The sequence below is a fragment of the Perna viridis genome, chromosome 10 (genome assembly GCF_037379345.1).
Source record: "Perna viridis isolate PV_CMFRI_1.1 ecotype Kerala chromosome 10, ASM3737934v1, whole genome shotgun sequence".
NCBI lineage: Eukaryota > Metazoa > Mollusca > Bivalvia > Mytilida > Mytilidae > Perna > Perna viridis.
Genome location: NC_142454.1, coordinates 35,563,054 through 35,579,217, shown reverse-complemented (window position 1 = coordinate 35,579,217; position 16,164 = coordinate 35,563,054). Strand labels below are relative to the sequence as shown.

Genomic DNA, 16,164 nt, shown 5'->3' with positions numbered 1-16,164 from the left:
GCATTCGCACTTGAGCGCATGATATTCACAAAGAAATGTAGTTCATACAAATCATTTTCCGCTCTTGTGTGCATATCATCTTTCGTCTCTCACCATACCTGAGTTGGTGTGTATCTTTAGTTCAAACTTAAGATGTTTGATGTCTTAAAAGGTTCAACAAGTAAACGAAGAGTGACCATACGTTCACTTTCTGTTAGCTCGTGCACGAAAAGCTTGCGTTGCACTGGTATACTTTGCACAGCACGTTTCAGTGTGAAAATGATATGCATGCGAATTTTTTAATGTTAACAATGCCTGAAATAATAATAAAAAAAACGAGTTACCTTTGCCCAGAGTTAACACTAAACAGATTTTGTTCCTTTTAACTGAGATAGTCATTCTGATCATTGTGAATGCATGTCAGTATTGTCACAGTCTCAGACTTGGTATAATACAATGAACATAGCTATATAAAACATTCTGTCACCCCAGAGTCCAGGCCAAGTTAAACTGAGTTGATAATTAAATAATGTTATGAAAATTGTCCATTACCGAATAGTAATATGAGTTTGGCACAGCTTACAACCAAGCATCACACTTATATACTCCTACAATGTAAGCGGTTGGAATTCCATCTTCCATAGTCCATTCCCTGAACTCTTGCTTCTGAGAGCCATATTACAAACCACAAATTCTGACATTCTTTGAAGTTAGCAGAATTACAGTGAAATATTTACCATTTAAAACATTTTACACTATTTCTTACCCTAAACACGGAATAAGGTGACTTAACGGAAGAAAAACAAATGTCTACCTGGTGAGAAAACCCAGCAATCCTGGAAATCCTTTGTAAAAGAAGTTTTGATGACCTTCACATTTGCTTTTCAACATTTTGAATGGGTACATCCAGTTAATAGAATTACAGATTTTAAATTGCGAAAATATTAAATTAACCAGCAAATTGTTTTACCAACTTCAAGTTGGTTTTGTCAAAAATGTATTGTATTCCTTAAAACATGTGACCTAATTCAAAATGGCTGGTCATTTAGATAACTGTCTGATTACAAATGTTTTCTAGGTATTTAAAATAAATTTAGTATTCATTTCACTTGGTTTCCGGTAGGTTAAACTACTTTTATGTAAATAAAAGACAAAATATTTGGAAGCACATGTTCAGTTTTTCACATTTACAGTGGCTTTCAAAACCCCATGAATATTAATATTTCCATATGAAATGGTTGATTTGGTGTTTTCTGTTAAGTACTATCACAACAGTGGAAAAATTAGACACTCGCCCGCTGGCCAATGCAAGTAAATTAATTTTCGGATGAGTAACAACTGCATTGAACTCGCCTGTGATGGCGAGTAATCTGTGTTATGAGATGGTGCCTTTATTATTCAAGTTGTCAATGCGAAGGAAATTTCTCTTCATGTAAAACGTATTGTCAATGCAAATTTTTGTATTTCCGTTTCGAGAATGTCCTTTTCAAATGCATTTATGACATTGAATCTGATTGGTTTGTAGTAAAATTATCAACCAATCAAATTTTTTCTTGCAAATGAAAACAATTGAATCAAATTGAAGGTCATTTATAGAAGATGTTACAATTTGTAAAGCTACTTAATCCTACCGCTAAGGCCCCGGCACAAGGGGAGACCAATGTTAAAAAGAAAAAAAACAGAAAAAAATGCCGAGTAGGGCAATGTTAACTTTCAGAATGAATTGAACAATGTACCAAAAATGTGTTTTTTTATTATTTAAATGCCGCACGAGTTACAATGAAGGAAAAAAAAAACATGGTAAATATTTGGGCAAGTATATCTTGGACACCACTCACCTGGCTTGGCGAGTGCTTTTCAAAATCCAGTATTTACACTGTCACAATTAATATTTCTGGAGTTCTTTTGATGACTTTAGGCAATTTTCAAAGTCAAAATTTATCCAAAAAAATGGGGTTATAAATTTTCTCATAAAAAGTCACATAAATTCAACTCTACAAGTTATTGCTTGCCTGAATATAGCTTAAAAATTGCTACTCGGGCATTAAGCCCCAACAATCAATCAATCAGCAAGTTATTGCTCAACCAAAAAGTCTCAAACTCAGTGTCTTTTGATGTATAGCTCAATTTTTTACATTTTCCTGAAAGAATTTTCCAAAAAAGTTTTAAATATTACCCCCAGCCGTAAGAAACTCGTATCAGTATGAAACAAAATTCTCATTCACATTATACCAACAATATAAAACTCATATTTTAGGCATTCATAACGATGTATCCAACATTTCTGATCAATTTGGGCACTTTGATTTTCTTTATTATTAAATTATAACAGGGGAATTTTCAGAAATTCAGATTATCCTCAATATCACACATAAGTCCAATAAGGTGAAAAATCCCCCACCCCCTTTTACCCCTGGAAAAAAATACCTCAACATGAACCAAATGTTAATTTTTAGCATATAAATATTGCAAAAATGATATGTTCTTTCATTTCACATGTAATGGGCAATTTTTTAAATACTTTACATCAAACTTTATATATAAATTAATAGATTTACAATGTATTTAGCATCATACCTTTCTAAAGCCCCAAAGTAATGCATTATTATTAAACTTGAATAAGGTCCCTTGGTACTCCTACTCTAACTTAATTCTGTCCTTATATTTTCTTCCTTTTGGCTAAACACATTTTTATTCTGCCAATTTTACTTGTAGTAGAAGAAAATTCTAAGTCTACTGAGAGGAAAATAAAGGTACTCAGATTAAAATATAAGCAAGGGATGCTGGCAGTATGCCATCAATAGCACAGGCAGAATATGGAATCAAGGATGTTTGGCAGACTAACTTAGAAGAAGAGTTCAGAAAAATACGCCATGTAGTACAGCAATACAAATATGTAGCAATGGTAAGCAACGACAATTTTACATTATTTTTTTGTGCAACTGTGTGTTTCTACATGTATGCTGCCTTAGACTTGGTGTCTTCTGTGAACACTGATTTATTTAATAGATTCCAGTGGTAATGAATTTTTTTCCTTCTAACAGAACTTTCAAAAAAGAAACCGTGCTTATATCAAGTCTTGAACTTGTTGATATAGACCACTAATTATGTGTACTGGTACATGTACTTTAAAGTCTCTTACATTGTATGTGTACATGTAGAGAATTTATGTTAATGAACCATATTATCGTGTAGGATACAGAATTTCCTGGAGTTGTAGCACGACCTATTGGTGAATTCCGTAATGCTGCAGATTACCAGTATCAGTTATTAAGATGCAATGTTGACTTACTAAAGATCATACAGTGTGGTGTCACATTTTTAGATGAAAACGGAAACTCTCCATCACCAGTATCTACATGGCAATTCAACTTCAAATATAATCTGACGTAAGTATGCGGCTGTCATGTTTTCTATACAATATCAATTACAATGGAGAGGGGAAGCAAATAGATCTATTCCTTTATTGCTACTTCTAGTTCGAAGTACCTGTATACATCACTGTAATGCAATTTTGCATGTAGTTATGCAAACATTTGTACATGTAAACTTTAAAAATGAAACCCATATAGAACAAAAGATTAAAATTGAGCATGTGTCTTTGTTTCTTTTATATGATTAAGGTTTTGTGCTATATTTCCTATATTAATCCAGTTGATTCCTATAAATTTGTTGAAAATTCATTTTCAACTTATTTGCTTGCTTAGAACGATGTAATTTTTGTTTTCCATTAATTGACTTGTTCACTACCCCCAAAAAACATTTTGACATTTTGTATTCTTTGTATGCTGTTACTTAGTAAGCATTGATTTGATTCTTGTCAAAATAAGTATGTATTTTTATAATATATTTTATGTACTATCTTAATTATCCTTAATGTTCCCTATTATTCGAAGAAAAAAATAGTTATGTCTCCAAGGAACAAAAAAGTAACTGTCCTTATGGAGAAATTTAACATTTCCTTAAATCAAACAAATAAAAAATATTTATGTTATTTACAGTTAAGATTACGTTTTAGTAAAAATAACTTTATCTTTTCTGATAGTTTTCGAGTCTTCAAATTTAGATTTATTTATTAAAAGAAGTGAATATGGTGTTTTTTAAAAAGTTTGGAGAAAACTTGGATGTACGTACATGTACATGTATATGTATCTCCACTGTTGTCAAGAACTTAAATAGCCTCAGAAAAAATGTAACTCCAATTGTATATCCAAATAGTATGGGGAAGCGTCATCGACCATTTTGAAAGAAAGCAAGGGGGAGGGGGCTGGGATATTTTTTGAAAAAATGATTTAATGTTCAAAATTTGGGAAAAAAAAACAATTTTTTTACTCTTTCATCATGTTAACTGGAAAAAAAGTAACTTGACTTCTCTTACCAGTCTTTCATAGATGGTACATGTATTGTAAAGCTAAGGGTGCTTGCTGATATTTACTCATATTAACATGTATCTTCATTCCTACATGTCACCTGAATATAGCTGAAATATTGCTGCTCGGGCATTAAACCCCAACAATCCATCAATCAATCATTAATCATTCTTACATGTACATGTTGATGCCAATTCAAAGGCATATGATGATATCATACAAATAATTTGCCAGAGGATTTTTTTATCATACTTAGACCTACCTGTACTAGTCTACTTAATCTCTCTAATATCAGCAAATATCAATATTTTTTGGATATCCACTCAATCTCTCTAATATCAGTTAATATCAACATTTTTTGGACATTCACAAGAGAAATACTTTAATAACACAATTATCTCCCCTTGATTACTGACCCTTTCCTCATGCATTTATATTTTTTTAATTACTCTGTTTTTGTCGTGTTATTTTTCATGTTCTGTGCTAAATGGGCCTTTTGATTTTGAAAAATAAAATACAGGTGTTAGTATTAAGTTAATTCAAGTTAAGAAGCATGCAACTGTCTGTTGATTAGTGCTTTGCTGGAATACCAAGTATAATTGAAGGAGAAGCTTCTGTGCTGTTGAAACCTTGCTAAGAGCTGCATATCAAAGCTCTAATATCCTGTACCAATATACCTGTTATCACAATCATACTTATAATTGACTACTGTAAACCAACTAATTTTCGCTATTTTCATGAGGACTGAAAAATCATGAAAATAAATCATCACGAATAATTTCTATTTTATGGTCATTTAAATGGTGCAGTATTGGGTACATTGATATTAATAGCAATAAAAATGTCATTTTCAGTAAAACACACTTATTGTTCACCATTTGTCAATTGTAAAAACACAATTGCTAATTGATTTGACAGTTACTTATCACAGCTTGGACATAACATTGCATTCTTCCAACATCCGGAATGGATTATGTCCCTTGATCTTTGTCACTGCTAGAATGGCCCACTGCGTTTGTATTGGCTTTATAGTGGAAAGTTTGCTCATTTTCTTCTGTTACTTCGTATGTATTATTTTGGTTATTTTATGTTCTTTGTTGTGTTTGTCTGTTTTCCATATCTGGTCTTTGTCCCTGGATTACATTCTTTAGATTTCTGCTAGAATCTTGGTTCCCTTGATTACTCTTTCAAGTTAATTTTGATTTTCTTTTTGGTGTGCCTAAGATTTCCACACAATTTCACCCCATATACATGTACAGTTATTGGTATGGATTAATAAATTGCTGACTGGTGCATTTTTACAATTTTAAAATTTTTTCGTCCACTTACGACTCATAGAAATATGTCACTGCCAACTTGAAGTTACCAAGGACAACACATAAAAAAATCTGCCAAAAATATGTTGGTTTACAGTATACAGTCAAACCTGTGTTAACGACCACCTGTATTCAGCGACCACCTGTTTTATGCGACCTAATTTAGGTCCCCCCAATTCATTTTTCTATTATTTTTAACTGTATTAAGCGACTCCCTGCGTAACGCGACTAGCGACCGTATTATTCATGTCTAAATGGTTAAAAAACCTGGCTTACGCGACCTTTTGATTTTAGCGGAAGTGTTCGAAAACCGGAAGTAAAGTGATTTTAAAACAAAAAATTCCGTCAAATTTACAAAAATATCCGGAAACTCGCGGAAATAAGTACTGACGTATGAATAATAATCAGTTGAAAACAGTTTACATTAGATACAAAAATGGCGACGAAAAGAAAAGTTTTAACGTTAGAATTAAAAGTAGAGGCAATTAAATTTTTGGACAATGGAAGTCCAGCATATAAAGTAGCTGAAAGTTTTGGAGTAGGAAAAACAGATTTAAAACTTGCGAAATCATAAAGCTGAAGTTCTCGAGGATTTGGAGAAAAACATAGCAGGCTCATCAAAACGGAAAAGACATAAGACCGGCAACGAAGATATAAATGACTTATGTTTGGATTTTTTTAAAGATGCCATCAGTAGAAGAATTAAAGTGACAGGACCACTTCTAAAAGAAAAGGCATTACGATTTGCAGAGGATTTAGGGATTACTACATTTAAAGCATCTAATGGTTGGTTAGAATCCTTTCTTAAAGGAAACAACATCAAATTTGGAACAATGAGTGGTGAACGAGGGGACGTGGATAACGAGACTGTGAATGAGTGGAAAAAGAAACTTCCTACATTTTGTGATTTTTATGTTGTTTTTACAATCACCCAACCAGCAGACAGTAATATCCTTGGGGCATGTCAAATTGTCATTATTAAACATGTTAAAAGGATAATTGATTGTTAAATAAACATGTTTGTGATCTTAAGGTCATTTACACAATGATCAAATTACTGCTTTAATCATGTTACTTATTGGCAAATTCACAAAAACTTACCATTCTGTGTGGATTATCAATTTAGACTGTAATTTTATTTCTTTTACAGTTGACACATATGGTTACACAAATGGAAAAACAACCCCATGCATCTGGATCCGAATTATTAAAACAAACTAGCATACTTGATGCAATTTATTGGATTAATGGCTCCTGGAATGAAGTAGACAAAAACACCATTCTTAAGTGTTTTCAGAAATGTGGGTTTTTCTCTGAAACTGAAACTGAAGAAAGCTTAAGCGATGATGAACAGGATGATAATATTCCGTTAACAGCACTAAAGATGTCACGTGAGATATTCGGTTGTGAATTTAATGAACTTTTAGGTATTGACAGCACCGTAAGCACTTGTGATACAAATGAAATAAATTGGGAAATGTCAGGAAATGATCTGCTAGACCACTTCAAATCAAAGACAGCGACAGTGGTAGTGATGACGATGACGACAATACGAGTGATGCAGCGGCCCTAATATCTAAAATCGAGGCCAGTGACTTGTTAACCAAGCTTAAGCTCTTTGGAAAACACTTAGGCTCTTCAATGTTTTTAGAGAGCATCTGTAAAGCTGAAGATGAACTAAATATACTTTGTGCAAATCAATGTAAACAAACTAACATAACAGATTTTTTTGCAGCTGAGAGAAACTAAAAAAAAACTTTATCATGTCAATAATGTTTTTTAGTTTTTAATATTGTTTTAGATTAGATTGACTTTTTACTTAGAACTTACTAAAATTGGATTGTTTTTATTTGTTTTTAATTTAAGTGACAGATTCTTATAATCGTTAAAATAAAGAATTTATTTTTATTTAATGTACAGTACATTTTTATTTTTATTTCTATTTGACTAAAAGATAATTTTAAATTGATAAAATGATGTATTTTTTTTATACCTACAACACTTCTTTAATATTGTTAAATGCATGTTTAATTTTTATTAATGTATCATTTTGTGTTTTATTTTACAGGTGCAATACATGTACATGTATATATTAAAGTTATCATGAAAACATTTGTCTTTAAAGTGTTTTTAAAAAATCCTAGATGTCAAACCTGTATTAAGTGACCACCTGTCTTATGTGACTTTTTTTACCTACTCCCTTTTGACTGTATATGATTGTACAACTCTATTGTATTCTTAAACAAAAAAGATATGAACTTATTTGTTATGAGTTTCCATCTTTATAAAACCTGTTTAATGGTATTTCAGAGAGGACATGTTTGCACAGGAATCTATAGACCTATTACAGAACTCTGGTATACAGTTTAAGAAGCATGAAGAGGAAGGGATTGATGTGTATGAGTTTGCAGAGCTGCTTATGACATCAGGAATAGTGCTAACTGAAAACGTCAAATGGTTATCATTTCATAGGTAGAATATTACTAATTGCTTACAGCTCACAATAAAACATCTACTCAGTCAATCATTGATCATCTACATTTTTACACTTACCATGCTAAATGAGACCGAATTCTTATGTATACATATTGCTATTTGTTTGTTTTCATAGGAGTCATTGTATGTTTAGTGTTCTAATATTCCTTTTTCCTGTCACACTGGGCAAGTGCAACTTTGGTGAGCTCCACTTTCCATTTGGGTAGTAAAAAATTTGAATTTTTGAAAGGATTTTTAAATTTTGGAAAGCAGACTTTTAACTGTGGGAAAATTAATCTTCAGTTAGAGTTTTCCCATGGAAACCTAGAATTTTGAACAAACTCTGGAAAGCTGGTTTATATTGTCATTTAGACTGTCTCAGGTCTTTTGTGTATATATGTGTAGTATGGGCATGTTTATAGTCTACTAAGTCATAATGACAGTTATTGAATCGAGCCCACTCAAAACCTTAGAAACATTATAATAAATTATTTCCTCTTTCGTCACTGGGTTGTTACCATATGGCAAATGTTTGACCTATTGATTGATAGAAGATTGAAACTGTTTGAGGTTTTCCTTATGTTGTTTTCAGTGGATATGACTTTGGCTACCTGTTGAAGTTATTAACCAACCAACCTTTACCTGCAGAAGAATCAGAATTCTTTGAATACCTACGAATTTACTTCCCCAATATATATGATGTCAAGTATTTAATGAAAAGCTGTAAGAATTTAAAAGGTGGTTTACAAGAAGTAGCAGAACAACTAGAGGTATTTATTGATGCTTGTAGATATCTGTGAGGCTTAAGAAGATATATATGTGGGTGTGTGTTGCTGCATATTTTTTTTTCAATTACAATGTATATCCCCACACAACTAGTGGATGATATATTGGAATCACCTTGTCTGTCCCTTATCCATCAGTCAGAATTTCGCGTTATTACCTCAGCTCCCAATGAATGGATTAAATTCAAATTTGGTGGATTGGGCATACATTGTAAACAATTTTGAGTGCTGTCTGATATCAACTTCTGTTTCATGGGACATAGCCATTTTTCACATTATGGAATGAAAGAAAAAGATTTCATCACAAAAATCTTAGCTTCCTGTGAATGGATTGCTTACAAATTTGATGTGTGGCTATATATAGTTTGGATATACAGTGTAAGCTATTTTGGGTGCCATCAGATATCAACTTCTTGTACTAGTGGGGGTATACCTAGTGCGACAGTGTCTTCAACTTCATGGATTGATTTGATTGGTAAATCCAGAAAAGGACATAGCTTGTTCCATCATTTAACTTTATTTCTATTTAGCTAGCTGCCATTAATTGTTTGTCCAATAAAGCTTTGCTAGGTTTTACACAGTTGACTAGAAAAATACTGCCAATAATATTACTGCTTAAAAACAGCAATTTGAGAAAATTTTGGTGAGAAAGGTCTTCAGTGGATGAATGAAGTCAATTGGGTTGACCATAACCCTAACGTTTGAATATCCACTTACCAAGGATAAGTTCTTGCATAATGCATTGACGCAAAATTCAAAAAATGAATTATTATACTGTAAACTTGCTAATTTTCACAGTGTACTTATTTCCTCTATTTTGGCGATGGAGAGGAAACTATGAAAAATAGTAGCCGCAAAATAGATTTTAATCACTGTATGTAGCTAATCATTCTTTTATCCCTGAAAATAATACCTGGGAATTTGTTCACCTGACAGAATCCATGAAAATTAGCAAGGGCAAAAATGAATATGTTTACAGTATGTGGTCGCACCTGTCAACTAGGTTTTCTTGACTGCTTTTAATTAAATATAAATTTAGAATTAAGAAAAAGACAAATAGACAAAAAACCAATAAGATAAATGGTCTTTATAGTTGACAACTAATCACTCTGAACATAAAATGCCATATGTAACATTTCTCTTGCTATATAGAGTTCCATCCTGAACAAAATACCAGTACAAACCTGACATATATGTGCATGTTTTCATAATCTTTCACAAGTGCAGAAAATGAAAATACTATTAGTCATTTGATTGACATATTTTGTTTATAGATTGAACGGATAGGTCCCCAACATCAAGCAGGTAGTGACAGTCTGTTAACAGGGGCAGCATTCTTTAAAATGAGAGAGGTATTTATTAAAAATTATTTAAGGGTCAATAATTGTTTTTGATACCACAGGTCTCACTAACCACTTCTAATGTTTCCATTACTTTACATGTTAAACGAGTAATTTTCAAAGTTTCACTGAGTTCCCAGGTCAAATGACACCTTAAAGTTGCATACCATTGCAAAGCTAGGAAAATACGGCTGTCAGAATCATTACTCTAATGGTATGATGTCCGTAGAAATTCTTCACAAAATTTACTTGAATAAAAAAATTCTGAAAATCAACATTTTTACCTTTTCTGCAAACTGACAACATGGAGGCAAATTACTCAAACATGTAAACAATATTCATACACTTTTGTAGTAAATTACATATATAATTTTAAAGTACACATTCTCAGCTTTATTTTGACTACTTTTAATCAGGATACACACAAATAATGTATTTACAATTTATAGGTCTAGGTTCAGTGTGTTTTTGATACTACATAGTGTGGTGGCCATTTGACCCGGAAGTGGTTAGTGAGACCACATGCTGGCCATAACTGCTTGATTATCTATTCATAACTAAGAGACCTAATACACAGTTAATAAAATTGTTCATTTGTGAATGGCTGCAAACATTTAAAGAGAAGTGAGTAAAAAAATAATTGCTTGAAACAAAGGACGCCTGTGTTTGAGCAAAACCAATACAGTTTGTCTAAGGAATGAAATGAAGGCTGTATGAAAAACATTTGCTATGCATAAAAATAATTCAAAGATAGAAAAGTTCTTGATTTGTTCTCTAATAAATCTTCTTGGAAATTAAGTGCAACAACTGTACTAAATTCTAGTAAACAATTATGAAATGACAATCAAAAATTTATGACTTACTCAAACTCAAATATTTCTTCCTTTCTTATTAAGACTTGTTCAAGCTCTCTACTGGATAGGAAATGAGAAAGCCATTGATGAATTCACTTATAATCCATATGTCCTGATTATTTTTTATATGTTATAGAATGATAAAAAATAACAGCAGTTAATTATTCACATTAACATCCTGCATTAAGTAAAAATTTGAAGTCTTAAGATTTCTTAAATTTATGTCATTCATGAAAATATTAATTGATTTTACAGATGTTTTTTGAAGACAATATAGATGATGCTAAATATTGTGGTCATTTGTATGGACTTGGCACCTCATATGTTCAAAATGGGACAGGTTATGAAATGAATGTGTATGGTACACAAAATCATAATTCTGTGTCAACGCCACACGACGATACGAACTCAACATCAGTAAATTCATAGAGGCATGTGCACAGCAATATTTTGGAATGTCTTTAGCAGAGCTCCAGTAACCATGGTTACAGGCCAAGTCATGTGACCGGCAGAATCAATGTAATATGACCAGTAGAGATCATGTGTCTTATCAGCATGAAAAAGGCAGCTATTGTTTATTGGTGCATGACCTTGACCTCTATGTGACCTTTCTGTGATAAATCAACCAGGGACATCTATCATGTCATCTGTGTCTCAGGTGTCATCACTATGGTTACCATTTTCTATGGAGATATTTCAAAATGTTGCTGACCCAAATTTTCATCTTTCTAGTGCAAAAACCTTTAAATATGTACAAATTTGCCTATTAAATTTAGACTTTTTATTCAGCAATTTTTTCTGTAACGATACCCTGTGAAGCTCTTGTGTTCTGTTGTGAGGCAGTTACAATACAGGACACACTTACCATCTGAAATTCAAAGAAAAAATGATGAGTCATTTATATATGGTTGGTTGATGCACTAGACAGGTGAAGATTAATGTGTTGTAACATTGTCTTTCATTGTACCATTATCATTCTTTGTGACACAGTTATTCAGGGGACATAAAATGGGGCCACAATATCATGTATGAACTACATTTCCATAGTGAGAGAAATAAGTAATCTGATGAATCACATTATGTATATCTTCATACAATGTTTATGGTAACTATGTTGAAAACTCCTTTGTTGTAGCCAAAGAAAATAGAGATCAAATATGAATTTATTTCATGCCTAGGTTATGTTGTCTTCAGATGGAGTTCAACACAATGTTAAACCTAAATGTTGCTTTGAAGATAACTCTGTCTCAAGTAATTGTTCTAAAATTCCATCAGTGTTCAAACTGAGGATTAAATTGCAACTTGCAAGTTGCGTAAGCGACACTGTGATATTTTTGTGATTTTTCTCTGAAGCGCTGATTATTTTTGTGCTAATGTTTTAAATTCAACCAGCAGTTTCCTTGATTTTATTCATTGATTAAAAGTCCATCAGTTTTTAGTTTTTTTTTCATAGTCCTGTTAGTTGATATTTTTGTTGTGATTCTGAATAATGTATGTAATGCATGTTAACCTTACGGTTTCATGAAATAAAAGAGTACTTTTTTTTCTTGTCTAAGAAAAACCGATGTTGTTTTCATGATCCTGAATATTTACAATATTTGTGGTTTTTTTTTTTTATGACATACCTGTCAACAAAGCATTATAAAGTACAACTTGTATTAAAGGAATATGCTGTATTAGTTTACAGATTCAGTTTATGTTTGATTCACATGGAAAATTTTGTTAGAATCTTTTTCAACAATACAGTGCTATATAATATGTTTATGTCTCACCTTCTTAAAGTACTGACAAATGCTATGATTTCAATAAGATGTTGGATTTTTGTTAAACAGGTAAATTTATTTAAATAAAGAATTTGAATATACAGTTATGTACTTGAGACAGAGTAATGCCAACAATTTTAACTGCAATTTTTCTATGAATTGTTTAGATTGGAGATTTGAAATTTTGAAATCAAGGATGTGAAATAGTGAAAGACTAACATAAAAGTTTTATGATTAAAAATACAATGGATCTACAGCTTCTTGTGCATCTATCTTATAATTTAAGATGAAAACATGAAAATGGTTTAAGTCCTTATTTCACTGTCATCTCCACCACATATAATATTGTACTGAAATGTTACTTTTATATTTTTGTATGTCTGTCAGGAATATTTTATTTTAAATCTTTTTTTAAAGTTAAAATTATGATGGACATAAGTGCAATATGATGTATAAGTAAGATTTTTGTGATTTTTGTTTGTATCATGTTACAAGACATTATGGAACATTGATGTATCAACTATAGGCTATTATTTTATATACAAATAAAACTTCTTTTTTCTACTCTTTTGTCAGTTCTTTCCTTGCAAAAATTCAATCACCAGCTGGTGTTTAAAAAGTCCTGCTTGTGTTTATCATGGAACAAATAATAGAAAGGATTATATATTACATCAATGTTCTATAACTGTAGAGATTAAGGTGTGTTGTATGATCATGTATTGTTCAGTATCATGACTTAAATTATCAGCCAAACAAAGAAAAACCAATTTATCTCCTGTACATTTTGATCATATGTTAAAATACTTTAAATGATGTGTTACGTTTTTATCATTATTACAAGTTTAGTTTCTTCAGTTGATATTTTGGTATTTTTCTGTTTGCTGTTCAATGTGCCATGCTTTTACTAATTTTATTTTGGAAGTCTGCTGTGGAATTTTAGAATGATTGCTTCAGATTTCTGTCTTATTTATTTTTAATATGCTTATTTTTATCTTTTATTGATATTTTGGTTTGCTGATAGTGTTGCCTATAAAAGAAGATTTTGTGAAGAATTTACCTGAAGCCAATATCAGTTTGTTCCCGTTTGGTGCACAAACTATAATTCAAATTTGTAGATTGACATGGGCAACACATCAGAATTGTTCTGTTTGAAATTGCATAAAATAGTCTTATCTTCAGTATGAAGTTTCTTTCACTGAATAAATGTTAAAATAAATCATGATTTTTACATGGAAGAAAACTCTGTACAAATTTAATTTGTTGGTTACCAAAATGATTGATCTCAAACCACATTTTTGTTTTTTATTAACAGAGTTACCTCCCATTGCTGATAATTGTAAGTCAAAAACTAGTTTTGATTTGTCTTTTGATTTACTGTTTTCAGAAAATATAAATCATGATTAATGTTTCATCTTATGATATGTAGCTTTACCAAGCTCAGATGTGTGTATATGACATGAAGAGGTTGGGTTTTAATGACCCCTGTTTAAATCTGTCTGCTTTGGATAACTATAATGGATGTTTTACTGTGTCATTGTTATGTACCAGAATGACTTTTTGTGAGATACATGTATTTGATTTTTGTTCCTGGATGAGTATTACCCACAGAAATATGAAACACCAAAACATGATACTTGGATTTAAAATAGACATCCATTATAGTTAACATGTATAGACCTAATCTTGACTGACATCAGCCCATTATAGTGAAAGTTCTTGTTTGTTTTAAACAGCTTGGAACAAGTGAGATCATTTTTATTTTAAGTGTTTACATGATCATAGGTCTTCAGTAAGAATATTGATAATGTCTGTTTATTTGTTAATATGCAACTTTTTCTGGATTTTACCATTGAATTAAACACCTTTTTGTATTTCCAGAATTTGCTATATATGATAAGATAGAACATTTATGATCATGTAAAGACCATTCAGGGCCTTTTCTTGTGGGAGGAATTTTTAACATTGTCACTCATAATGTTTAATCATTGTTTGTTCTTTTATTTTATAATTTTAAATGACTGAATCTCAGGTCCACTTTTTGATGTCAAAACTTGTATGTCTATTCCGTTAAACTTCTTAGTGGGACAATCATACTTATATAGTAATTTCTCCCAGCTATTGAAGACATATAATTACATCATAGTTCTGTCTGTTTCTACTATGTAGGAGATTCACAGTCAGACCTGGTGATAAATTAGCCATTTGTAACTATTGAAATTACATATCTTCACATTCATGTGAACACAAGTTCTTTTAATGCAAAAAGTGTAAATTTTAATATTGGATTTTGTTCTTTATTTACTTTTTAGAATCTTAGTTTTAATCATTTCTGTCTAGATGTAACAATGACAAATTTTGAATGGTCAGTGTGGATGGAAGTAGCTGTTTAAAAAAAGATGAAACTGTCAGAGTTATGTCCCTTAAATGGGAGTTTGAGGGCTGGTGTCTGAGGCCCTTACTATGTATATTTTAGTGTAAGACATGGACCTGGTTGTCTTTTTATGAATTGTAAATAAAATTTGTGGAGAACCAGTCCATAAAATATAGCATAACTGTGATTTTCATTGTATGCCATGAGAATATTATTGTTACTACAGTGGAACTTCACTGGCTCAAACTCGGATGGCTCAAACACCCAGGATATCTCAAAAACAATTCAAAGTAACAAACTTTTCTCCTATATAATCAGTATAAGTAACCTTGGATTTCTCAAACACTCAAACTGACTACATGGTCCGTTAAGTAATAAATGATGGTTAAAAGAATAACCCTGACTAACTTGAACTTGTCAGCCATTTGTCGGCTTGGGTAATAAAAAGGTGTGAAAAACTGAAACCCTATCATTAATCAAAGTGTCATTTTAGTTCATTATAGGTAATATTTAAGTGGTCACTAATTAGGTTTGTTATTTTTAATCCCATAGTACTAATCAAAGAATTTCAAGAATGTTACGAAGACGGCATGATAAAACCATCAAAGAGAATCAGATGAAAACAAGTTATTGACCAAGGAACTCAATTTCTGATAGTTTTTTAAAAGTAAACACAGCATTTTTAATTTCAACAAATCAACATAACCTTCTGAAAGCAAATTAAAACTATGCAAGAACTGACAAAACTTTGTAGGAAGTATTAAGCAATTTCTAACAATAAAGTCCAACTCAGACTGGCAACAAAAAAAATCTGGAAAGCTATGAACTTCAATTTCCAATGACCCCTTGTACTTTGAGCTATTGAGGTTTGACTGTATTAGATATTAGCAACTTGATGCTCCTACCCTCTG

At 31.6% G+C, this 16,164-nt stretch overlaps 1 protein-coding gene across 2 annotated transcripts; it reads left to right on the top strand.

The window, feature by feature from the left end:
- Positions 1-12: 12 nt before the first annotated feature.
- On the top strand, positions 13-15,434 carry LOC148605581 (CCR4-NOT transcription complex subunit 7-like). 2 transcript variants are annotated; one of them, XM_088550325.1, is made up of 7 exons: positions 13-106; positions 2,698-2,884; positions 3,175-3,368; positions 7,976-8,137; positions 8,733-8,910; positions 10,200-10,277; positions 11,375-15,434. In XM_088550325.1, exons 2-7 carry the CDS (start codon positions 2,771-2,773, stop codon positions 11,546-11,548), a joined length of 900 nt encoding a protein of 299 aa, XP_088406451.1. In that variant the 5' UTR covers positions 13-106; positions 2,698-2,770; the 3' UTR covers positions 11,549-15,434. The 2 variants fall into 2 exon arrangements, with proteins under 2 accessions (XP_088406451.1, XP_088406450.1); XM_088550324.1 differs by having other exon boundaries at positions 2,695-2,884.
- Positions 15,435-16,164: the final 730 nt, after the last annotated feature.